This window comes from Asterias rubens, chromosome 16 (assembly GCF_902459465.1).
Source record: "Asterias rubens chromosome 16, eAstRub1.3, whole genome shotgun sequence".
Lineage (NCBI taxonomy): Eukaryota > Metazoa > Echinodermata > Asteroidea > Forcipulatida > Asteriidae > Asterias > Asterias rubens.
Window position 1 is genome coordinate 11996532 of NC_047077.1, and position 24204 is coordinate 12020735.

The 24204-nt window shown below is 39.3% G+C and overlaps 3 protein-coding genes across 3 annotated transcripts; 1 reads left to right on the forward strand and 2 right to left on the reverse strand.

Moving 5' to 3' along the window:
• Positions 1–219: 219 nt before the first annotated feature.
• LOC117300901 (carbohydrate sulfotransferase 11-like) lies at positions 220–3693 on the reverse strand. Its single transcript, XM_033784762.1, has 3 exons — positions 3577–3693; positions 2836–2885; positions 220–1286 (listed from the first exon to the last, which is right to left on the reverse strand). The coding sequence occupies exons 1-3, from the start codon at positions 3683–3685 to the stop codon at positions 366–368; spliced, it is 1080 nt and encodes a 359-aa protein (XP_033640653.1). The 5' UTR covers positions 3686–3693; the 3' UTR covers positions 220–365.
• Positions 3694–6789: 3096 nt separating this feature from the next.
• Positions 6790–12954, reverse strand: LOC117300880 (lipid droplet-associated hydrolase-like). Its single transcript, XM_033784735.1, has 6 exons — positions 12791–12954; positions 10353–10554; positions 9667–9804; positions 8520–8618; positions 7701–7930; positions 6790–7268 (listed from the first exon to the last, which is right to left on the reverse strand). The coding sequence occupies exons 2-6, from the start codon at positions 10507–10509 to the stop codon at positions 6933–6935; spliced, it is 960 nt and encodes a 319-aa protein (XP_033640626.1). The 5' UTR covers positions 10510–10554; positions 12791–12954; the 3' UTR covers positions 6790–6932.
• A 131-nt stretch (positions 12955–13085) lies between these two features.
• Positions 13086–22995, forward strand: LOC117300848 (ubiquinol-cytochrome-c reductase complex assembly factor 1-like). Its single transcript, XM_033784697.1, has 9 exons — positions 13086–13276; positions 15015–15203; positions 16588–16692; positions 17174–17246; positions 18167–18224; positions 19321–19429; positions 20143–20220; positions 20738–20851; positions 21867–22995. The coding sequence occupies exons 1-9, from the start codon at positions 13199–13201 to the stop codon at positions 22029–22031; spliced, it is 969 nt and encodes a 322-aa protein (XP_033640588.1). The 5' UTR covers positions 13086–13198; the 3' UTR covers positions 22032–22995.
• The last annotated feature ends 1209 nt before the right edge of the window (positions 22996–24204 follow it).

The following is a 24204-nucleotide window of genomic DNA, read 5'->3' on the forward strand; positions in this document are numbered from 1 at the left end:
GACTCAATCGGTCATCGACGTTGCAAGAAGATCATGACGAAAAAATACCCATGTTGCACAAATTTGTGTGCTTTCTGACGCATAATGCAAGGCTTCAGGCCTGAAGTCTTTTTATATATTGAGTGAGAAATTACCTCTCTCAACACTACATTACTCCAGAGGGAGTCGTTTCTTACACTGGGTTATATGTGTACTATTAACAGCTCTCCATTCCTCGTTTCGAAGTAAGTTTTTATGCTAACAATTATTTTGAGTAGTTACCAATAGTGTCCAGTGCTTTTAAGACTAGGGAAAAAGAACACCGCAGGACTTCTGTTTTGTAAATTGCGTTGTAGCTAGTTATAACTAGTCATTATTAGTTATTACTAGTCAGGAATTATTGCTGGTTTTGGATAACCGAACAGCTCATAATCCAGTTTGTAAAGATCCCAGAGCTGCGTGAGTTTCTTCTTGTCCAGCTGAGACAAGTATTTTTGGAAAGTTCCGTCGTCCGAGCTATTGGTAGGGCGAGTGCCTGCTGATGAAGCAATATACTTTACCTTACCAGGTGCGTCTATCAACTTTAAAACATATTTTGCGTCATCATGTATGGTTTCTAGTTTACCAATGACGTCATAGTCGACTGTGCAGGGGGAGCAGATGTTGTGCATCTCTTTCCAGTGATCACAAGGGTATGACGTCAGCTCGTTTTCGATCTCGGCACGTTCCAAGGGATGAGTCAGGTAGTCCACGAACTCCGTCCAGGTGGCGTTCTCGCCCGTCCTGATCGCTACCGCGGAAGGCTTCTTCTTGAACTTCCTCACCATCTGCTTCCCGAAGACGTGGAAAGGCTTGTTGACGCGGTAGTAGCCGGTGTTTTCAAATTGGTCACGGTACACCGACATGATGCGCTCGAGTGGCTCGCGGACAAAGAAGAACTTGCGGTAGTTCTTCAGTCGATGCTGTTGCTCTTCAGGGGTGTAGGAGTTCAAGAAGCGGGTCTTTGCCTTGACGTGAACCTCCTCCGAAGTGAGGCCCTCTACGGTATCTTTTTCCCCATTAAGTACCATCATGATCCGCTTCCAGTTGCTGTTTTCCACCTTGGGCACGAAGCAGTAAATGACTTTAAAATTGTCCACGACCAATGTATGTGTCTTCGTGTAAAGGGGTGGTTCTTTCTCCGAGGCCAACCCGCGGCGTTTGCAGGTTTCCTGAAGTATGACTTTCCTCTTGGATTGAACTGACGTCTGGTTCTTCATGAAGTCGATATGTGCGGCTTTGGATGTTGGACTTGGCTTTATTTTCGCCTGTGGACGTAATAATAGAATTGCAAGATACCAGAGGCCGATTTCACAAGCAATAACAAGGGTTAAATGGTTTGGGTACTTTTTGTACGACACAAAACACAAACATCCACAGATTTACATTTAAAGGTCGTGGACACTATTGGTAATTACTCAAATTATTATCAGCATAAAACCTCACTTGCTAACGAGTAATGGGGAGAGGTTGATAGTATAAAACATTGTGAGAAACGGCTCCCTCTGAAGTGACGTAGTTTTCGAACAAGAAGTAATTTTCCACGATTTTGATTTCGAGACCTCAAGTTAAGAATTTCAGGTCTCGAAATCAAGCATCTAAAATCACACAACTTCGTGTGACAAGGTTGTTTTTTTCTTTCATAGTTATCTCGCAACTCCGACGACCAATCGAGCTCAATTTTCACAGGTTTATTTTATGCATATTATGTTGAGATACACCAAGTAAGAAGACTGGTCTTTGACAATTACCAATAGTGTCCAGTGTCTTAAACCTACATTGTTAACAGATAATGATGGTAGAAAACTTCCATTAAAATAATCACTTGATGTGGACCTGAGGTACTGTAGTTTTTAAAGGCAGTGGACACTATTGGTAATTACCCAAAATAATAATCAGCATAAAACCTCACTTGGTAATGAGTAATGGGGAGAGATCGATAAAATTAAACATTGTGAGAAACAGCTCCCTCTGAAGTGACGTAGTTTTCGAGAAATAACTAATTTTCCGCAAATTTGATTTCGAGACCTCAAGTTTAGAACTTGAGGTCTCAAAATCAAGCATCTGAAAGCACACAACTTTGTGTGACATGGGTGTTTGGTTCTTTCATGGTTATCTCGCAACTCAGACGACCACGAGCTCAATTTTCACAGGTTTATTTTATGCATATTATGTTGAGATACACCAAGTAAGAAGACTGGTCTTTGACAATTACCAATAGTGTCCACTGTCTTTAACCTACATGGTTAACAGATAATGATGGTAGAATAATTACTTGATGTGGACCTGAGGTACTGTAGTTTTTAAGAAATAAGTAAAACAGTTTCAGATAAATAATGTTCATCTCAGTGAGACGAAAATTATCTAAATAGGCCTATTGTAAAACGGATTTTACGAGAATCTCCTCGATCCTGTAACAATGCCCTGTGAATTTCACCCCCCCCCTCAAAACTTCAAGAACTTCAAGAAATGTGCTGGTAAATTACATTACATACATCTTCGTTCGTAGTGATGGGGATTCATGATCATGTCATGGCTAACAACCTGATATACAAAAGGTACGAAAACCCTTAAAAGCTTTTACGTTTAACTGTTACCCACTTTACGTAATAAACTGTTGAAGCTGCATGGGGACTATTAAGTTTGTCACACGAATAAAACTCAAGTTTTGTGCACGCAAGACGTTTAAACATCAAACATTGGCGCGCATTCATATGATACCAAGTCACGTGTCGAAAAACAAAACCTAATTAAAAGGGTATTATGAAAAATGGCACGTCTCGTTCAAAATGGCATACTGCATACATCGATGCTTACCTTTAACTTGGCGTTGTCTGGCTTGTTTTTCATCATATTTTCATCATCGCCTATATCAAACAGAACAAGAAGTTATTAATGAAACAAAATCCGAAACATTCCTATCTTTTTTTTATAAATATAAATCACCATCATCGCGAAAACAGCAAAAACTATAACCACTAACAAATTTGCTACTCGTATCAATGCTAAAGTCGATGTCAAGTCTCACTTTTGCGCACATCTGCTGTACAAAGGTTCACTATCTTCCGGTTCAAAAATGGCATCATGTTTGTGGGTAATTTAATTGCTTTGTTAAATTGGCCCCAGTGGCCTAATTACTTTAGGGATTAACTGACTCCCAAAATGGCGCAACCAAAATTATATTGGCAAATCGGGTGAATACTGGGCAAGTGTGGTATTATTGTTTTTGCGTGACTGTATACGATGACTTCCTACTATATTAATTGTGATATCAAATAAAGGTAATAGATCCCATGATACACATGGTGTTATTTTGAGAAAGGCGCCTCATGCTGCGTTGAGGTCACATGTAACACGAGCATACGTGAACATCAGAAAAATTGTGTTAAGTTCACACTTTTTCTAAAACGTGAAATTTTAACGACACAATTTTCCTCCATGTTTTTGCTCGCGTAAACATGCATAAACCCCCGTAATTATAATCCCCGCGGTGGAGAATCTAGTTGTTTCAATCAGCGGTGGTGACGTTAAAGTGCATAATATTAAAACAAAACTCACTCTTTGTGGCGTTTTGATGGTAGGTGAAGATCTGTAAAACCAGAAGGGTTGCCAGGACCGCGAAGGCCAGACAGGCTGCATGGTGGATTCGTTTAGGTAGAAATCCCATCGCCGCCTCTCTCTGCGTGTATGGTTCAATTCAAACTAATAGCATTCTAAAAACAATAAAAAAAGTTCAAAACCAAACACAACTATGATGAGAGCAGTCAAGCTTACGCTTTTAAACGAAAACTAGCTTTCAAATTGTAAAAGATTCGAGAGAGAAATGCTTTTTATAGGGTATCCCCGATCCCCAAGGAAAAACGACAATGATTTTCAACTGAAATTAGTTTGTATTGTCAGGACCCCGACAGTACAACGCCTACCTCGCGTCATGATCAGCCATTTTCCCGCTTCCTTTTTGATGCCGCCTTTACGTGACATTTCGTTTTTTCCACCGAAACAAATCATTTTTTTTTTTAAACTATCTCAGAATGGCAAAAGCATTTTGAAAAAAAAGCTAACCAATTGTATTGTTTTAACATTTTACGGGCGGCAATTTAACAAATACTCGTCCCTTTTTCAAAAAAGGAGACGCCAACTATTTTGGCCTAGTGTTTGCATTGTCCGTGGGCTTGTGCGGGAAAGTATAGCACACCGCACATCCAATCTGTCAAAATTTGTAAAAAAATGCTTACTTGCAAACCCAATTTTCTTCATTTCGTAATCGCAAAACAATTCACGTTATTCACAATGTACACTGTGCATACAGCGCCTATACAAATATTGACACAAGCTAACGACTTGTCCACAAGTCTACCTCCATGATCGATCAACGCTAGCTAGTGCATCGTAGCATAGTGTGCTCAACGAGTCGATGTCATTTCTTTGTAGTTTTTTGCATTAGCTCCTACCTCCATGATCAAACAAGCATGGATATAGAAATAGGATAAACATTAACAATTTTTTGGGGAACAATACTGTACCACCCAAAAGAACTAGTCACACTAAACATAGAGCAAGGAATGCACTAAAGTAACAAGACTACTAGCCGGTTTTTCAAAAGAACCATGTTCCAGAACCAAGCTAGCTACGACATATGTACATATGCCATGGAGGTGGAGGTAGAAATATTTCTAGGTGGAGGTAGAAATATTTCTACCTCCATACTCCATGCATGTACCTCCATGCTAGGACCAAAGAGGAAAAAGGCTTCAACTTACACTTCAGGATTGAAACGTTGTGCATTTGCAATGTAGTTCCAGTATCTCCAACCATAGCTAGTGCATGCGTTGGTGAAACCAAGTCGTAACCATTTTGTGTAGTGATCGTACCCGTATAGATCATGTGTCATGGTCACAGTATTAAGTTCAATAGATATTAGGCCAACTTAAAGGCAGTAGACACTATTGGTAATTGTCATCAAAGACTAGCATTTACAGTTGGTGTATCTCAATCGGTCATCAAAGTTGCGAGATACTAATGAAAGAAAAAAACACAATTGACACACGAAGTTGTGTGCGTTTCGATTATTGATTTCGAGACCTCAAATTCTAAATCTGAGGTCTCGAAATCAAATTCGTGGATAATTACTTCTTTCTCGAAAACTATGGCACTTCAGAGGGAGCCGTTTCTCACAATGTGTTATACCATCAACCTCTCCCCATTACTGTCACCAAGAAAGGTTTTATGCCAATAATTATTTTGAGTAATTACCAATAGTGTCCACTGCCTTTAACAATATAATACAACAGGCGTTCTGCTTGATTGATTATGCATGCTTATCAATGTCATATTCCGTTTTTAACCGTGCAAAAAACCTCATCATGGCCACTAAATAAAAAATTACAGTTTGTCGTATTAGCTCAATTACAAAAAAGGTAAAGACAGGTTTACTTTATTAGAACCAACTTTATCTGTTGTAAACTAAACTTTTGCTTCCAAATCTTACTACATGCATAAGTAAACAAACTCCCAACGTCCTAATCATACTATTGTTTTAATTCATTTTAGACACTTAATTTAAAAATACATCTTTTTAAGATTGATAGAAAACTGGCTTCAAGATCATGCTTTATCAGCACGATACTAAATAAAAGCTGCATTTATTAAAACACAATTGATATGAATAGCTATGCAACAAGGGGAGTTTTTTTTGTAGTTATCAAGTCATGCGAATATAAATTCCCTATTTGTGGTCTTGCTAATTACTGGTGTGTTTATTTACCAAGCTTCTAGTGTGTTGATTATCTTGGCTTGTCACTTTTCTGGTCAGGTTTTTAATGAAGTCATGTATTTTCAATGTGGTTTTCACTCTTGCAGAATTTTTTTCTTCACTTTAGTGTTTTACATTTTTAATTGTAAACAAAACTTTTGTCTGTAGTGTATCTTTGTAAATAATACAGTCTTTTTAAATTGCACAGTGCATCAAGGGATATGTGATCCAGAATGCGCTATATAAATGTTGTTTCATCTATATTATTATTCTTCAAAATGACTCTGTTGTTGATTTGCACTATGACTGAAGAGGCAAGGCAAAAAGAGTACCAAATTGAATTTTAATTTTGGACACAGTTCTGTGGGCACTAGATTAGCCCCAGTAGGCTCCACACAGTTTGAGGAGAGTCACTGTTTATATAAATATAATTTATTTGTAATTTTATAACAGTACTATAAAAATATGTACATTAATTAATGTGTATAATTTTACCAGTAATATAAAAATAATAGTAATTTTTTTTTTTTTTTTTTTTTGGGGGGGGGATAAAAATTGATATCTTTTTCCATAACTGCAGGGGTGACTTCAAAGTGAGTTTCAAAAAATGTGTTATACTATCCAAACCAGCTCTTCTTCTTACCAAGTCAGTTTTTATTGCCATTAATTTGAGAGTCATTACCAAATGTATACAGACACTTTAAAGACACTGGACACTATTTTCAATTGTCAAAGACCAGTCTTCTCACTTGGTGTATCTCAACATATGCATAAAATAACAAACCTGTGAAAGTTTTGAGCTCAATTGGTCGCCGGAGTTGCGAGATAAAAAATGACAGAAAAAACACCCATGTCACACGAAGTTGTGTGCTTTGAAATGCATGGATTTTGAGACCTCACATTCTAATTCTATGGACTCAAAACCAACTTTGTGGAAAATTACTTCTTTTCTTGAAAACTACGTTACTTCTGAGATAGCCGTTTCTTACAATGTTTTATACTATCAACCTCTCCCCATTACTCGTTACCAAGTAAGGTTTTATGCTAACACTTATTACGAGTGTTTACCAAACGTGTCCACTGCCTTTAAGGTATAGATTAATTTGAATGGGTTTGGGGAAGGAAAAATTTAAGAACGGAATGCAAGACACTCAATATGTCTTCAATTAACTTGAATCTGTATATCTTGTCCTAACCAGTTCCATGTAAGATCTGCCATCAATTCACTCGATTCTAAACAGAAGGCGTGTGCGATTCCGCGCTTGCACAGTCGAATGTCGCCCTCTGGAAACAGTTTCTTAATGTCATAGTAGTAGTCCACGGGGCACCAGCCATCCTTGGCGCCATAGTAGAACAGCAGCTTTGGTAAGTGTTGAGCGATGGCATCTAGGTCTGGTTCCACGACTTCTCGCATTTCATGAGCTGCCATGAAGATGATATTGTTTGTACAACTTGGGTTGAAGAGATTCAGGGCAGCATGAAAGGTGCACGGTGGAACCTGTGTGGATCAGACATGACGGGAGATAAATTCATCAACAATCAATAAGCCATATGCGTGTTAGATTTTAATATTGTCTGGTACATAGACGTGCTTGATCACAAGTTGCCACTTAATTTTGAAATAACTCGGACTATCGAGACAGTTGCTATGTCACATGATTTGGAGTACTACAGAGTATTGACCCTATACAGGCACGTCACTAGGGCGACTGTGCCACGCTCACCATTTTGGTGTAAATGCTGCGTCGCCTAACAGGCGCACTTCACTGAATAACACACAGTTACTTTGCCCACCAGTATGGCAGTTCCCAAGATTTTCTGATGATGACGTCAGGTGAATTGGGTCAATACAATGCTTTACACTAATCAGTGTAAGGGTAAAACCAAAATAACCAATGAGCATGTAATAAATAAAAATGTGGAACCATACCTTTCTTCCTCGAAAAAACCAATTGATAGCTCTCCACTTGACCCAGTCGGAGAGATAGGAGCTGAGAAAGACACCGAAGACAGCCAACCAACGAAAGTAGCAGAGCAATGGGGCTAGGAACGTGCCGTTGGGTGAATCCCACATTCTCTCGATGGTGGGGAAGAGCAGCACAGCCTTCAGGATGGGGAGGGACGGGTTGCTCTTCATGACTTGTAGAATAATATGGCAACCTTGAGGAGACGGGGAGAGGGTGATAGAGAAAGGGAAGTCACTTTTACGACAAATGGGTACTTTATAACCCTCTTCTATCTATCTATCTATCTATCTTCCAATTAGTACACCCCTCCGGAGGACTACTCAGGAGTATAGTCCTACTTTGGTGCAAAAGTGCTTGGTCACGGGAATAATATAAAATATAGAATTTGAGGCATTGCTTGGTGAGGTATCAATATATATGTGGTTTGCGGTAACACCATGTGTGTATCTACTTGCGGAGTAGATTGTTCGGGTGTTCGGGAGACTTCTCAGTTCTGAAAAGAACTGTCCTGCTTTTTAACTATTACCCGAGCGGATGGTATAGAAAATAGGCTGGGACTACTACTTTAGCTAAACGTTTCGACTAGCTTGCTCTAAATCGTCAAATACCAACAAAATGTGCAACAGACTGAGGTCAAGGTGCAAGTAAAAAGATGTCTGTATCAGAGGGTGAGTGGATTCAGATTCAGATCATTGCAGCTCTTGCCTTCTCAGTTTGTCATCAAGTTATTGTTTTGGGGGTTTCTTGTAATTAGTTGATTGCTAATCATGATAGGATCTCACCTATGGAGTGGCCGATCAGAACTAATCTCTTGCCTGGAGGAACGAAATCTCGTATAAATGCTGCCTTGTGGTCTATCTGGTCCACCAAACTGTAGGGACCTAGTGGAGAAAAACGGAGGGAAATTAACTTGAGTAATAAACTCAGAACACTAATTTCGAAGCAATTCTGAACAAGTTCCTTTATAATAACAATAAGTTTTTTAAAAGGGCTTTATCACAGCCCGCCGGCGTATCAAAGCGCTTCTGACATTATTACTCCTCGGCCATAATTATTTTTCATTCATTTACAGGGTCTACATGTATGTAACTTTTGTAGGACAACAAAACACAGATTTACACTAAACTTGCACAGTTTGAAGATAATGATAGTAGAAAGCTTCCCTGAAAATATTATGTGCTGAGGTGCTGTAGTTTTGGGGAAATGAGTAGAACAATGTCATGAAAATAATTTTCATCTCATGAGACGAAAATTAGTTTAATCATTTACTAACTTATTTTCATGACATTTTTTTACTCATTTTTAAAAAACTACAGCACCTCAGTAAGTAATATTTGAAGGGAAGCTATCCTCCATCATTATCTTCAAACCCTGTAAGTTTAATTTAAATCTATAATGGACATTTTGAAAAGGTACCCAAATCCTTTAAACCAATTCAGCTTCCTGGGGAGTATACAGCAAGTGCTGCGAGTTACCGCGCTCCAAGCTAATCATTCACATAAACAATCTCTGCCTTCACAGGTACCCCTGAGTGGAGAGAAGCTATGGTTTAAGTGTCTTGCTCAAGGACACAAGTGTCACGATTGGGATTCGAACCCACATCCCGATGATTTGACCACCAGACCTTGAGTCCGATGTTCTTATCAGTTCAGCCACGACACCCCACAATGTTTATTTTAACTAAATTTGAGTCAGTACAGTCCACCAAACTGTAGGGACCTAATAGAGAAATACAGGGAAATTTTATCGAGTCATAAACTCAGAACACCATTTTCAAAACAATTCTGAACAAATTTTGTTTGGTTGATACTGGCCGCTGTTAATGGACCCTGCCTCCGGCTCTTAACAGTGCCCAGCCACCAACCTGGTCATTACCACGCAGTGTAGACCGGGTTCTCACACTGTTATTCCCTAATTAATTATCCGTACCTTGTGCATTATCATCAAGCTTCTGAGTTAAGGAAGTGTGGCCAGCATGGGATATGCCCCATACTGGAACCTTACATCCACTTGCCTTGAATAACGTCAGCATAAATACCTCATAGAAATCCACTATACCAGGATTGCCTGAAAACAATAGAAATAGAATCTTTTTAGTTTTCGGTGAACAAAATGTTTTTTTTTAACATGCCAGTGCTCTATCACTTGAGCTATCTTTTTTACAGTTGATGTCATGCAAACATTTGTAATTGGTTTTTCACTATTTTCCCGTGACCCAGTTCGCCGATCGATCTCAAACTTCTACAGGTTTGTCAGTTTATGTATGGCGAATTACATTAAAGTGCTAACACTGCCAGCAACTGTTTTGTAAGCAAAACACATTTCTGTAATGTTCCTTTAGAAGCAGAGGACACTATTGATAATTAGTTTTCGAGAAAGAAGTAGTTTTCCACTAATTTGATTTTAAGACCTCAGATTTAGAATTTGAGGTCTCAAATCAAGCATCTGAAAGCACACAACCTCGTGTGACAAGTTTTTTTTATTTATTAGGCATATTACTTCGCAACTTTGATGACCGATTGAGCTCAAATTTTCACAGGTTTGTTATTTTTACAGCAAGTGAGAAGACTAGTCTTTGAATATTACCAATAGTGTCCAGTGTCTTTAACACATACCTGGGATAACTAGAAACAGAACATCTGACTCATCCGCAACTTCCTTTGTCTCTGCTGAATTTGGCTCAACCTTCATCAGATGAGTAGGAACGCCGTTAACACGCACACACTGGGTCTTGCAGGTGCCTTCTTCTGGGGCGAGGGATTCAACATTCATGGTGACTTTAATTGTGCAGATTGATGCGAACGCTTAAACTGCTTTCTTTATTATAAAAAAAACAAAAAACCAAAACAAACATAAATTATAAGGATCTCAAAAAAGCCCTTTTCAATAAAAATTGCAGGTGCCTTGCAGCCTTCTTCTGCGGCGAGGGGTTTAATATTCATGGTGACTTTAATGCAGATAGATGCAGAAGCTTAAACTGCTTTCTTAAATAAAACAAAAACAAACAAACATCTAGGCTTAAACCCAGAATTGTTTTTGAAACTAACCCAAACTTCTACGATTCCATGAAAGTCATGGTCCACGATTTAACACATTTGCACACATGTCCTTCATTGATCTGAGACACAGATTATGAGGAGTCACATGTCACCGAGCATACACACATTCAAAGGCCAGTTAACTTATTGCATGGCCCAATAAATGAACAGTTTGAAAGAAGCTTGCACTTCAGCAATAACGGCCCCATAATTAAACAGTGAGTTATTTTGTTGCTCCGCGCTTAGGTGAATTCGAAAAAAAAAATGATTTATTGCCCGGGACCACTAAAAATGATCTGGCTGCAACCCTGGTCACGTATATCAATGTGTGATATGACCTCCATTAAAAAACCTATACAATATTGACATACCTCCAAACCATCCAGATAAGCCTACAGGTACAACCATGTAGGACCCAAGTACGATCAAGGCCTTTTCACACTATACCTCCATTTTGAACAGCGTTGAAACCTACCCCCGGGGGTCCTCTCCGGTTCAGCCTCCCTTCGTTTTGACACGGATCAGAGATAAGCAACATTCACACTGGTCTTTACGTGAACCGTATACGGTTTGAACCACGCCGAAAATGCAATTTCAAGGGTTGATTTCAGTCCGGCGAGCAAGAGTTTGCTACCCAGATAGGAGACGGATTGAAATTTTTAGTGTGAAACGGGTTGAACAAAATCTCTAGTTCGGAACTGGTTCTGACCCTGAGGTTTTGGACAGTGTTAAAGGCCCTAGACACCTCTGGAGGGGGACGTACTCATTGGTGAGATGATGGAGGTAGCAATAGTAGAAAAGGATTATATAGAAGATAGATAGAAGAATTCTATACTATGTAGACAATAGAATGGTTTAATTTAAAAAACACTAGCACAAACAGTGATGTAAAAAATGACCATAAAAGGTTTATCGCGAATAGCCAAATATCAAGAGAGGGCGCAGTTGAACCCTTACAGCGATATTATGCATGTGCAAGTCATGCATGCCAATATACACCACGGTCGTCGGGTGCCCCTACTGCCTACCCACTACGCATTGCGGTTCTGAGGAAGGAAAGACCAAGTCGGTAAATTCACTGGGGCTCTGAACTAATTTTTTGGGGACATTGCATACTATTTTCGTACCAAGCGAGAGCAAGCTTAAGAATAACCAATCCAATATTAAACTATTTAAACATGATACCTAGCTAGAAATGGTCTTATGATGATGATAGAAATGAATAGAGACTATTGAAAGGACAACATGAGCAAGAACTAGACCATAACTAGACCCAGACGTAACTGGGGCGCTGTACTCCTTTTTTTCGAATTTTGACATTCAGGAGTACAGCGTCCTAGTTACTGGGTCTAGACTACAACAAAAGATAACAAAAGATACAAAAGATTGTTCATAATTTGACTCTTTGTTGTTAGACACTTAGTTTTTTGTTGCAAGAGCATTGGATTTGAGCAGAGAGGTAGAAATATTTCTACCTCACTTCTACCTCTAGACACAGTGACTGGGGCGCTAGATTCATTTTTTCGAAATTTTGACATTATCGGTCATCTAGTTAATGTCAAAATTTCGAAAAAGGAATCAAGCGACCCAGTCACACAGTCACTGGGTCTATTCTATCTCCATGATTTGAGTGAGACATTAATACTTATAATAACATTAACAATGACATGACATAACAATGAGATACACTTACACAGAATATACAGTGCGGTAGTTAAACATTGGGTGGGTAAAATCATAAAGAAAGGACAACAAAACCACAGCTCGCATGTTCCAAGAAAGATTGAAATGTGTGTGTAAACACTGATTACATAATACTTTGTACTACTAATGTAATATATCAGCCCTTCTAAACTCTGTCTGTCCATGGTTAGCCCACCTTGTTGAGACCGATGTTAAAAGCGGAGCCATTAACAGCTCAACAAGGTGGGCCAGTCTCTGGTCTGTCCATGTCTGTCCCTTTCTAATCATGCAGAACACTCCATGATACACAGCTAGCTGTGTGGTTTGCTTACCTTCCAACTCAAGCCAAGGTTGCTGCCTGGCCTCCATCTTCACAACAACACATCCAGGAATCCAGGTTAGTCATTTTAATGATTACACCTGGGGATCACACGTTATTACGTAATCAGTCTGAGTAGTCACGTTGCAATAAAGCGTGTTTCATGTGTTCACACAATGGTCCAAGGCCGCAAGGCCGACATTTTTAGTCAGGCACCGCTCTACAATGCGCGCTATGTTCGTATGATTATATACGCGTGAACACCAGGTTCCGTACGGTGATTAGGTAATTTTTATCTGGGACAGATTTTTGTTCAGCTGCAGAGAGTCGCGCCGAAGCTAGCCTTGGGTTGTCTGGTTGTTGTTGAAGTCTTATTTTGTTGGCTTTTCAGTTGGGTTCGAAGGTGGAGAAGTTACAAATAATGTACTCTGTTTGTTACAGGTCTGCACCGATGGCTTTCAACGTAGGTTCTGTGCAAATTGTGTCTCGTGGGATACAGGTAAACAAATTGAAATATTCGTACAACAAAATAAAACAATTCAACATTTACATTCTAAATCAGTTGCATGATTTTTGATAATATTATCCGTGTTCATTGCTTTTGAATCGCTGTTGTTGTTTTTAGGTAGTATATTAATATTTTCTTCCTCCATGGTTTAGAATTAGATGATTCGTATTATCATCCACCAGCTTCGTTTCCCAAGTCTTTTCGTCAGTTCACAACATGTAATTTCATTTTCCGATCCTTATTTCTTTTTGTAGTTATAAATTAAAAGAGTTGTTCTAAAAGTTAAAACTCCCTTGACCCATGACGGTCCGCCCTGTAGGCCCTACTTGAAGCGTGTCCCAATTCCGAATCCATAAATATCACTTAACGTCCGAGTAAGAATTAAGTCCACACTTTAGAATTCACAGTGTGTGATCCATCCAACAAAGAACAGGCGACGCAACTTTTCCACGTCTGAGACTGCGGTTATTTATCTGCATCAGCCATGCAGAATTTCCCTGTCACGTACACATCAGTGGGGAGGCCCTGTCCGTGGTGGGGTGGCGGGTGTAGGAGACTGACAACAACCCCAAAACATGTATGGCATTTGGTTGGTTGGGTCTACAATCTCGAACTCCGCATAGAGCTACTGTAATATACAGGAAGACGGGGGAGCGTTCAGCCGGAAATGGTTCTGCCTGATCATCACATAATGAGTTGTCCGTAATCGTACTCGGGCGGTAAATGCAGGTTCCCAGTTGGGATAATAATCTGAGACAGCCTCAGGTCGGTAGCCAAGAGATACGCGTACAAATGCCGTTTTTTTTCTTTACACCAAAATTGCCATAAGGTCCAATCTCAGCCAATCAAGTGCAGTTTGCTTTCAAGTGCATACCACGTGGGAATGGTCTGTCTTGTTGGCTGTGTTGTGATGTGACTGGAGGCATGGAAGTCGAGGTCAGCATACAAAATTGTGTGAGTGATTGGCTGAGATTGTGAACTGTGGCAATTTCAGTTTGCAGAAAAAAACATCGCGCAAAAGTCGAGGTGGCCGTGGGATGGGGGTGCAACCCCAACAACCCACGGCCACCCCGACTTTTGCGTGATGTTTTTTGTAGTGCTGGGCGAATAGTGAAATTTGGTACTCGGTTAATTGCTGGCCAACTATCCAAAGTTAACTGGATATTTAAATATTTTTTTTACAAGTACTAAAGGTGCTTAATAGTGGAGGGCGCTGTCTTTTTTACAATTTGTTTTAATAAGTATGCAATGATAGGTGTATAATCAAAGTTTTAACTCCCTTCCCCCAAAACGGGATCTCTGCAAAACTCACACAAGCTGGCAACAAGTTTCTTTCATAAGAGCACTAGTTTTCAGTTCTTTTATCTAACTCACTTCCAGCTTTCGAAAAAATTTGGCAGCTTTTCATCTTGTTGTGTTTTCATCAGGTTCCTGAATCAATCCGATTTCCCCCCCCCCCCGAAAAAAAGGATTTGGTTAGCTCCCACAAGGCCACAAGGGTGTTTGGGAGGTTGGAGTTTTTAGAAGTGTAGACGTAAAACTAGCAACAAAACAACCGATTTCTTTTGTACAAAGGTTAAAACATTTGGCCTAAAATCTGGCGTTATCAGGTTTTAAAAAAGATTAATGGTCTACAGACTGAAGTCACTGAACATTGAAATTACATCATTTTTTTTTTTCAGTACTAAACTACTTTATTTGTAACTTTTTGTATTGATCGTTAATATAGACATGTTGCCGCAGTCTCTCAGTATGTTTCACAACGTCGGCAATCCAGAGCAGAAAGACGTCCTCATCGCCAGCTCCTCATGCTGACTTGACATACTCAAGATGGTCTCATATGCGGAAGGTTGCAAGCCCCCAGCATGCCACCCAGCGTGCCACCCAGCGTCACATCAACACAACACCTCAGTCACAGGTAATTTTGTTTTTAAAGATTTGTACCCGTTTAAAGGCCCTAGACACTTATTTGTACTCAAATTAACTAGCACAATAAATTTACTTGATAAAACAAGGTAACTTAGTACCTTCAGCCGATTTCACAAAATGCTAGAATTAATGCTATCTTTAATATAAAGGAAAAGTAACTAGTCCTAATTGAGGATTAATCTTAAGGTTTACATGTCACAATGCAAGGCTGGAACTCGTCCTACATGTAAGTCCTAAGATGAATCCTAAGTCAGGAAGAGTTTAAAATTGGTGAAATCAACAGCTGGCCTCATAGTGTTAGCCAGTCTATGTGTCTTATGGACACCCTGTTTCTCTGTCTTTACATTATACACGCCTGGTATTTACTCAAATCAAATATTAACTTAAAAGCTGACTTTATAACGAACATTGGAGAGCTGTTGATAGTATAAAACGTTGTGTGAAACGGCTCTCTTTGAAGTAACATTGTTTTTGAGAAAGAGGTAATTGCGCACTAAGATAATAAAAGACTTCTAGCTAGAAGTCTTTAATTCTTATCTGAAACATGTGAAAGCTCACAAATTCGTCCAATAAGGGTGTTTTTTCTTATATCATTTTCTCACAACTTTGATGACCAATTGAGGATTGTTATTTTATGGTTATGATGGGATAACCAAGTGAAAAGACTGATCTTTGACAATTACCAAATGTGTACCTTCCCTTTTATCCCTTGTAATTGAACAACTTAGGCACTCAGTTTCAGGTTTCCAGAAAATGTTCACACCCCTTTACCAAATCCTGGTTAAAAGCTTGCCTGGCCTGTGTATTATATTTGTGATTGATTTAGCTTAGTATAGCGCATGTGTGCTGCAAAGGTGTTAACATTATTTGTATACTCCCCAGGGAGCTGAGATGGTTTAAAGCCATTATATTATACACTTTCGGAACAGAAAAAAAAAAAAAAATCACAGATTTACAAATAACCTACAGGGTTACAGAAGGTAATGGTGAAAGACTTCTCTTCAAATATTATTTAATGAAATGCTTTACTTGTTGAGAAACATTAAAACAATTATCAACTCTCGATAATGACAATTACGGATTTATTTAAAACACATGTCACCTACATGGCGAAACATGTGGAAACAAGTGTGGGTTTTTCTCATTATTCCTGACTATGATGACCGATTGAGCCTAAATTTTCACAGGTTTGTTATTTTATATATTAGTTGTGATACACAAAGTGTGGGCCTTTGGACAATACTGTTTACCGAAAGTGTCCAACGGCTTGGAGGAATGCATTTAATGACCCAGTACGGAGGGGTAAATAATCTTGGAATGGCTTTAAAACTTCTTTTGGGTTCATGCAGCGAATTGACTTTTTTTTCAATCAGGCATTGGTGCGAAGGAGTGCAGTGCTACCTGAGACAAAACCTGGTCCAATCTCACGGCTACTCACCCAAGTGGGAATCCCAACACAGATGCGTTACAACAGATTTGTAAGTTTCTTAATTCTTTGAGTACCTTTTGGGTACCCGTGATCGTGGAAAACGTATGGAATTTTGGGAATCTACCCTTCGAAAGGGAAAATAGGAATTTCAGTTTGAAGTAAAACACAGTGTATATTTAGTGACAAATTAGGAAGGTTTTTTCATGTTATGAAAAGCACTGAACACTTTGTAATTACTCAAAATAATTGTTCGCATAAAAAACTCTCTTGGTAACAAGCAAGGGAGATTATAAACAGCCCTACATTGCTCACTACCAAGTAAGTATTTATGCTATCTATTATTTTGAGTAATTACAAATAGTGTCCAGTCCAGTGCCTTAAATCATTCACCCTACCTTGTTTGTTAACCTCTGTGAAAGCACCAACTCTCCTTTTTCATTCAAGTTAAAATTTTTATATTTGGATTGCTTAGCCCTTGAAGACCCAAAAGATTAAGATAAAGAATGCTATTATTGTTTTTGTCTTTTCAGAAAATCAGAGTGGCTGGTTTGAACCTCTACACATCGTGTGTCGATAATGTGGATTGTCAAAAGTTTTTTATGGGTGAGTCAGCTTAAAAAATGCCTTCCGGACCGTTAAGTCAACATTGAGGAATGCAGCTGATATTAAGGCCTACATATAAAAAGCATTTTTAGCGTCCCTGTACGCTTCCTTTTTAGAGGCTGCCTCGAAAAACAAAATGGCCCTCCTTTTTTTTTTTTTTTTAGGCAGAACGCTAAACATGTTTTTATTTTTTATTGGCTTAATTCATGGTGCGTCATGAGGCCAGTAAACCATGAGGCCAGTGATGTCAGCTTCTGGCCATTATAAACTTATGACAGGATAAGTTTGGCGTGTCGTGTCAGTTGAGAGCACCTGACTCAAGCTCTGGTGTTTCTGATCAGCAGAGATAGGGTTCGACCCCAATCATGAAACTAGTGACCTTAAGCAAGACACTTTACCATGATGCTAACACACATTGGTGTATATGGATAGAAATCGTGATGATGTTAATGCAGGAAGAATATTCCCTGATAGGAATACACATTCTGAGAAGCGTTATTGTGGTTACTAATGCTTCTCAGATTTTACTTTTCTCAGATATTTACAACCAAATAGCTTTTAAGTGAAAAGTTTATATAGTACTTTTTAGTATTGAAAGCTGCTCTAGGCTTCTAAGAACCAATTCATTTTACGAGTGTTGTTACCAAACGTACACCTTCCCTGTAATGGTCAGACAGAAAAAGTGGCTTACAAGTAAATAGTTGAATACCTTTTAGACTGTAGTAAGTGTTGTGGCCAAGCGGTTAAGAGCACCAAATTCACACTCTGGTGTTTCTGATTAGCAGATAAAGCAGTTCTAGGCTTCTAACCAATTCATTTTAAGAGTGTTGTTACCAAACATATACCTTCCTTGTAATGGTCAGACAGAAAAAGTGTTTTACAAGCAAATAGTAAAATATCTTTTATAATTTTCCTTACAGCCTGCGGAATGCCAGATACTCTCTTCTCGTGGTTCCTAGTAACTGAGCTTCATGTGTGGTACGTAATTAAATCATTTTTCACATCAGTTAAAGCCATTGGACCCTGTCGGTAAACAGTGTTGTCCAAGGCCCACACTTTGTGTACCACAACTTCTATATCAAATAACAAACCTGTGAAAATTTAGGCTCAATCGGTCATCAGAGTCGGGAGAAAACAGTGGAAAAACCCACCCTTGTTTCCGCGCGTTTCGCCGTGTCATGACATGTGTTTAAAATAAATCCGTAATTCTCGTTAACGAGAATTTATACTGTTTTGCTGTTTTCGCAAAAAGTAAAGCATTTCATGGAATAATATTTCAAGACAAGTCTTTCACCATTGCCTTCTGTAAACCCTGTAAGTTATTTGTAAATCTGTGAACTTTCATTTTTTTTTCTGAACCGAAAGGGTCCAATGCATTTAAATTGCAGGCGTAATATTCTTTCTCAGGCCTGATACTTCACGGAGGCAACAGAGGCAGTTGCCTTCATGCCCCTTGGTCATTGCCTTGGTGCCCTTGAAATGCTCCAGTAGAAATTTACAATTCCCTTATAGTGTGCCCTTTACCAAAGGAGAAAATGCCTTGGTGCCCTTGCCCTTCCTGTCTTTCTACTAGAGTCCAGAGATGTCAACTCTCCCTGATTCTGCAGAAAGTTCCCTGTAAATAAGCCAATTTGTCCATGTTTCGAAGAACAGATTTGACAATCTCCCTGATTGTGGAAATTTTCTTCCTGTTACAATGTATACCGAATGTAATTCTAGATACATCCCTGATTGTCGTACAAAATATCCCTGATTGTAAGATGCAAATGTTCACAGCTCTGTAAGTCTGTTTGTCTTATTTTTTGGCCCTCAGAAAAAAAATCAGCATACTTTTGATTATGTTGTCTGAAAAGTCTCTTGAAGCCTAAGCCATCATTCTTTTGATTTAAAGGTGTACTGTTGAATTGATATAATAACCAAGACCACTGGACTTGTTCTGTCTTGAGTTTACTGGCACGACGCATGTATCACTGGCCTAACGCCGGTGGTCCAGTGTAAAATTTCAGCCGTTGACTGAAAACCTTTGTTATCATTACTCAAGGTAACTAAAATACAAGGAATGCTTTGTTGATAGGATGTGCATGGTTCGATTGAAGCAAGAGGGGCAAGAAGGCAAATACATGACCCATTATCTCATTATGTCAATGTGGCATGATGTACAAGAGAGGGGCAAACTCATGGGGGTAAGTACATGTATCTTTCAACTAACACAATCAAACTAACACAATCAAACTAGATTGTGTTAAAGGCAGTGGACACTATTGGTAATTGTCAAAGACTAGCCGTCACAGTTGGTGTATCTCAACATATGCATAAATGAACTAACCTGTGAAAATTTGAGCTCAATCGGTCATCAAAGTTGCGAGATAATAATGAGAGAAGAAAACACCCTTGTCACACAAAGTTGTGTGCGTTTAGATGGTTGATTTCGAGACCTCAAATTCTAAATCTGAGGTCTCGAAATCAAATTCGTGGAAAATTACTTCTTTCTCGAAAACTATGGCACTTCAGAGGGAGCCGTTTCTCGCAATGTTTTTTTACCATCAACCTCTCCCCAGTACTCGCCACCAAGAAAGGTTTTATGCTAATAATTATTTTGAGTAAGTACCAATAGTGTCCATTGCCTTTAAAGAGGTTGGGTACGTTTTACATGCTAAAATAATAATAGTCTCACTTAGACAAACATTATTTTTGTGACATTGTATTAATCATTTCTCAAAAACCACAACACCTCAGCAAGTAATGTTTTTAGGGAAGCTTTCTACCAGTATTATCTTCAAACCGTGTTACTTTAATGTAACACGTTTTTTTTTAGCAAGCGCCATGAACGCCTGCATTGGTGGATTCCGGCTCTATATAAGATTTTGAGTATGATTATTATTGAATTGCTTTTCAGATTCCTGCTGTAAAGATGAGGGAGAGCCTTTCAAGAATGGTGGAGCAGTTCAATGCAGCATTATTCAGCTATGATGAGGTACGAACTAACAAACTCGCCCACAAATTTCATGGCTCTGCTTACCATAAAAGGAGGGGCGCTTGCTGAAGCACGGAATTCTGTGCCTTCGTCAAGCGTTATTCTCAGGTTAGAGGGGAATTTCGGCTTGTGCTCGTGCGTACTCCCAGTTACTAAGCATTCTCAATTAAAAATCTAGGGCATAAATTCGGCGGTTGCATGATAGCATAGAATGGTGGTCGTAAGCACAGAATTCGGTGGTAAGCAGAGCCATGAAGATGGGCGCCGAGTATAGTGTTGTAAATGTTCAATAGGAGACTTTTAGGATCCTTGGTGGCAGCAGACTTACCAGGTTAAATCCATTGTTCTCAGTCTTGTCCGCACGCTCAGAACTACGTAAACATTGGAAATTTACCTGGTAAGTCTGCTGCCACCTAGCACTCCAAAGTCTCCCATTGTGCAATTTTCTTTTGAAAGATTATTCGTCATGCTTTGTCGTTTACAAAATATTTATGTTTTATATGATCGGATTCCTCAGGGTTTGCTATCAAATGACAGTGTCTTGGCCGGAGCTCTGTGGCGCAACATTTTTGTCAAAAGGGACATCGAGGCTGAGCAGGTTGCAGATATGGTTGAATATGTTCGACAACAGGTTAGTTCATGGATTAACTAAGGTGTAGTAGCTGAGCGGATAAGAGCACCGAACTCAAGCTCTGGTGCTTCTGTTCAGCAGAGTGTGGGTCTGAGATGGTTCTTGTGATTGATTTAGTCTAGTAGTGCATATGTGTTGCACAGGCTATTTACTCCCCAGGGAGCTGAGATGATTTAAGGAATTAATTGAGGCCCAGTGACCAATGTTAGAAGCGCTTTGAGACGTTCTTCTGGTGTGAAAAGCACTATTTCAAAATTGGTCGTTATTATTATTATTGATCTCAGAGTTATACAAGGGTGACTAGTTTCGCAACAATTGAGTGCTCGGTTGAGCCGTGACTACCGTTTTGCAACTGCTTTGGTTTGTCTTTCAGCCATGCCTACTACACAAAAATTGCAACTACATGTGCCTGCTTGGTCAATCGATTCTGTCGCTCATGATAACGTAATTGACTTACAAAACACAATGAGACATGTGTGACGCTATCCTTCAGTCCTTTTTGCATGATTTTTACTATTATTGCAACTGCGGCAATTATTGGGCCACAATGCATCTTGGGAACTAAAAATTAGTTTTGACTTGTGTCGAAGACACAACAATTTGAGGTTTGACTAGTCACTTTCACTAATGTCACTAGGCGCTCATGACTAGTGTCGAAGTCACAACAATTTGAGGTTTGACTAGTCACTTTCACTAATGTCACTAGGCGCTCATGACTAGTGTCGAAGTCACAACAATTTGAGGTTTGACTAGTCACTTTCACTAATGTCACTAGGCGCTCATGACTAGTGTCGAAGACACAACAATTTGAGGTTTGACTAGTCACTTTCACTAATGTCACTAGGCGCTCAGGACTACTCGGAATTTATATTTGGTACATTTTACTTGTTTCAGGTTCTTTCTTTGATACAGAGGTTTGATGCTTACTTGCTATGTAAGATCTTATTTGTTTTCCTTATTATTCATTATTGTCTAAATCGATCTGACATTATTGTTTAATCCACATTTTGTATAGGTCCAGTACTTAGAGACACTAGACACCGCACAGCTTCTACAGGTTGGGCGTATCAAGTGGTTACCATTCAGAGTCGAGGTACCAGTCGAATCTGCCCCACCCCCAAGAGCGAGCAGTATCGAGGAAGAGCTAGAATTTCCCAATGTTGACAAAGTTAACGCTTAAAGCTTCCACCAACGTACAGATGACCAACAATGTTACAATCAACTCTCATTAAGTGGTTTTGAAAATAAGATAAGAAATCAATTTATTGTCAACTTTGCATGTCGTGGTCGAGTGGATAAGAGAATCTGTTTCTGTTCACAGAAGAGTTTAGGGTGTGTTCTTCAGCAAGACACTTAAATCATTATTGCTGCGTCGTTTGGGTGGGACATGAACCCATGGGTTCCGTGTGTTTGGTAATGCACGTACAGGAACCCAGTGCACTAATCGTAAAGAGAAGGAGTTCCCTCAGTGTTCCTGGTCTAATCGGCTGCAGCCTTTTATTTTACATTCAAATTACACAAAGTAATGCAACAAGGTTTTTTTCTTGCCAATTCGATGACCAATTGAGAAAAATTTTTCACAGGTGCGTTACTTTATGTACAAAGGTTTCACTGGTGTGTTACTTTATGTATCTTAGGACACCAAGTGAGAATAAGTTTGTCTTTGAGGTGTCCAGTGCCTATAAATGCAGCAATGTGTTATCAGTGCAGATTTGCACTTTTGGAATGTTGATTGACACGTATACACAGATTTGTGACAGTTTTCTGTGCCACGAAAGACCATGTCATTTTGCCACCGGGCCCAGGTTGTGTCCCTGTATCCAAGAGTAGTAATGATTGCTCACATTCATTGCACATGTAAAGAACCAGACTAATTCATCTTTTAGCCTCGGGCTGAGTACATTGGTTTGAATTGAAGAAAAATCAAGATCGCAGCACCATGTTAAAGGCATAGAGTTATATAAGAACTAGAGGGCGCACTGGTGATGCTGCTTGCACAAATGCGACGGGACCGCAAGATGACAAGCGTGCCATTCTGTACGCGCATTGAATGTGAAATACACGTTTGAGGTTTTTTTTTGGTGAACCCTCAGCGATGCTGTTTCTGTTTGTTCAACTTACAAAATGGCAGCACAAACACACGCTGTGAGATGGCTGTTTTGTCAACTTAGAAAATGGCCGCCTGCGCGCATGCCGGGTGCGTATATAGGTCAGTGCGCCCTCTAGTTCTTATATATAACTCTCGGGTTAAAGGTATATAATTATGTCATGGCTGTGTGTGAATGCCATTAATTTGTATACCACATCACATGTATGTGTTAAGTATTAAAGGGTGCTTTAGGCTAGACCAAGCATGCTACGAATAGGAAAATTATGGTTGGAAAGATGTTTTAAAAAGTTTAAAATAACTCGCACAAGTGTAGAACCAAATTTATGTTAGTTAAAGTTATGGAACGCATAATGATTGAAGTAACAGGAAAACCACACAATTTCGAGGGATATTTGTATGATTCAATATGTTGTACTTCAAAACATCTTTCTAATCATTTATTATTTTGTTGACGTTCATTTTAGTGATTGACCCAATTCACGAAGTGATTGTAACACCTCTGTGAGATCTTGAATTAACCGACAGCACCAACAGCAGTTGATGTGGTGCCCTGTGCTTTTGTTTTGGTGCCTTTTGCAAAGTTTCAATACAAACTTCCATTTTCCTCAATAGAAGTGCCCCCTACTGTGTGTCCCTTCAACCATGCTTCAACAGGGTTTAAGTTTGGGGAAAAAATCCACGAGACTACAGGGCTTGAAGCTAGAAACTTCAAATGGCCCAGGGGTCGATTTCACAAAGAGTTAGTCCTAGGAGATATACAAACTGCATGGATAGTCCTAAGTTAGGACGAGTAAAGCCCGGTTCATACTTCATGCGAATGCGAAGCGAATTTGACAGGAATTTGACGTCACATCGCCTTTCGCAGCGATTATTCCCAAGGGAGTAGAGCACAGGGCAACTGCTGCGAATTGTTCGTTGGGAATTTGTGACGTCAAGATTCACTTTGCATTCGCAATCGCAGGTAGTATGAACCGAGCTTAACTGGTCCTAACTCGAGATAAGACTAGTCCTTACTCTTTGTGAAACCCACCCCAGAACATTTGATACAGGACCAGAACCAACTGAAAAGAAAAGCTGTTTTTGGAACAAGCACTTAGAACATGTATCCCATTTTTCCTTATGGTCATTCAATATTACTCAACAAAATTGAAAGATATTTGTAATCAGTTTAAATTGAAAATGCAGCGAGGTGCTATTACTCGCAAACATAAAACTGCCAGACTCGTATGGTCATAGTTTACTG

Coding starts and splice junctions, on each gene's coding strand:
- LOC117300901 (XM_033784762.1), bottom strand. CDS start 3,685: ATGGGATTTCTACCTAAACGAATCCACCATGCAGCCTGTCTGGCCTTC. Junction 2,886..3,576: donor CCATCAAAACGCCACAAAGA/GTGAGTTTTGTT, acceptor TGTTTGATATAG/GCGATGATGAAAATATGATG. Junction 1,287..2,835: donor CAGACAACGCCAAGTTAAAG/GTAAGCATCGAT, acceptor TTACGTCCACAG/GCGAAAATAAAGCCAAGTCC.
- LOC117300848 (XM_033784697.1), top strand. CDS start 13,199: ATGTACTCTGTTTGTTACAGGTCTGCACCGATGGCTTTCAACGTAGGT. Junction 17,247..18,166: donor TTGTCAAAAGTTTTTTATGG/GTGAGTCAGCTT, acceptor TTTTCCTTACAG/CCTGCGGAATGCCAGATACT. Junction 18,225..19,320: donor GTAACTGAGCTTCATGTGTG/GTACGTAATTAA, acceptor CTTTGTTGATAG/GATGTGCATGGTTCGATTGA.
- LOC117300880 (XM_033784735.1), bottom strand. CDS start 10,509: ATGAATGTTGAATCCCTCGCCCCAGAAGAAGGCACCTGCAAGACCCAG. Junction 9,805..10,352: donor TCTGTTTCTAGTTATCCCAG/GTATGTGTTAAA, acceptor TATTGTTTTCAG/GCAATCCTGGTATAGTGGAT. Junction 8,619..9,666: donor GCTTGATGATAATGCACAAG/GTACGGATAATT, acceptor TTTCTCCACTAG/GTCCCTACAGTTTGGTGGAC.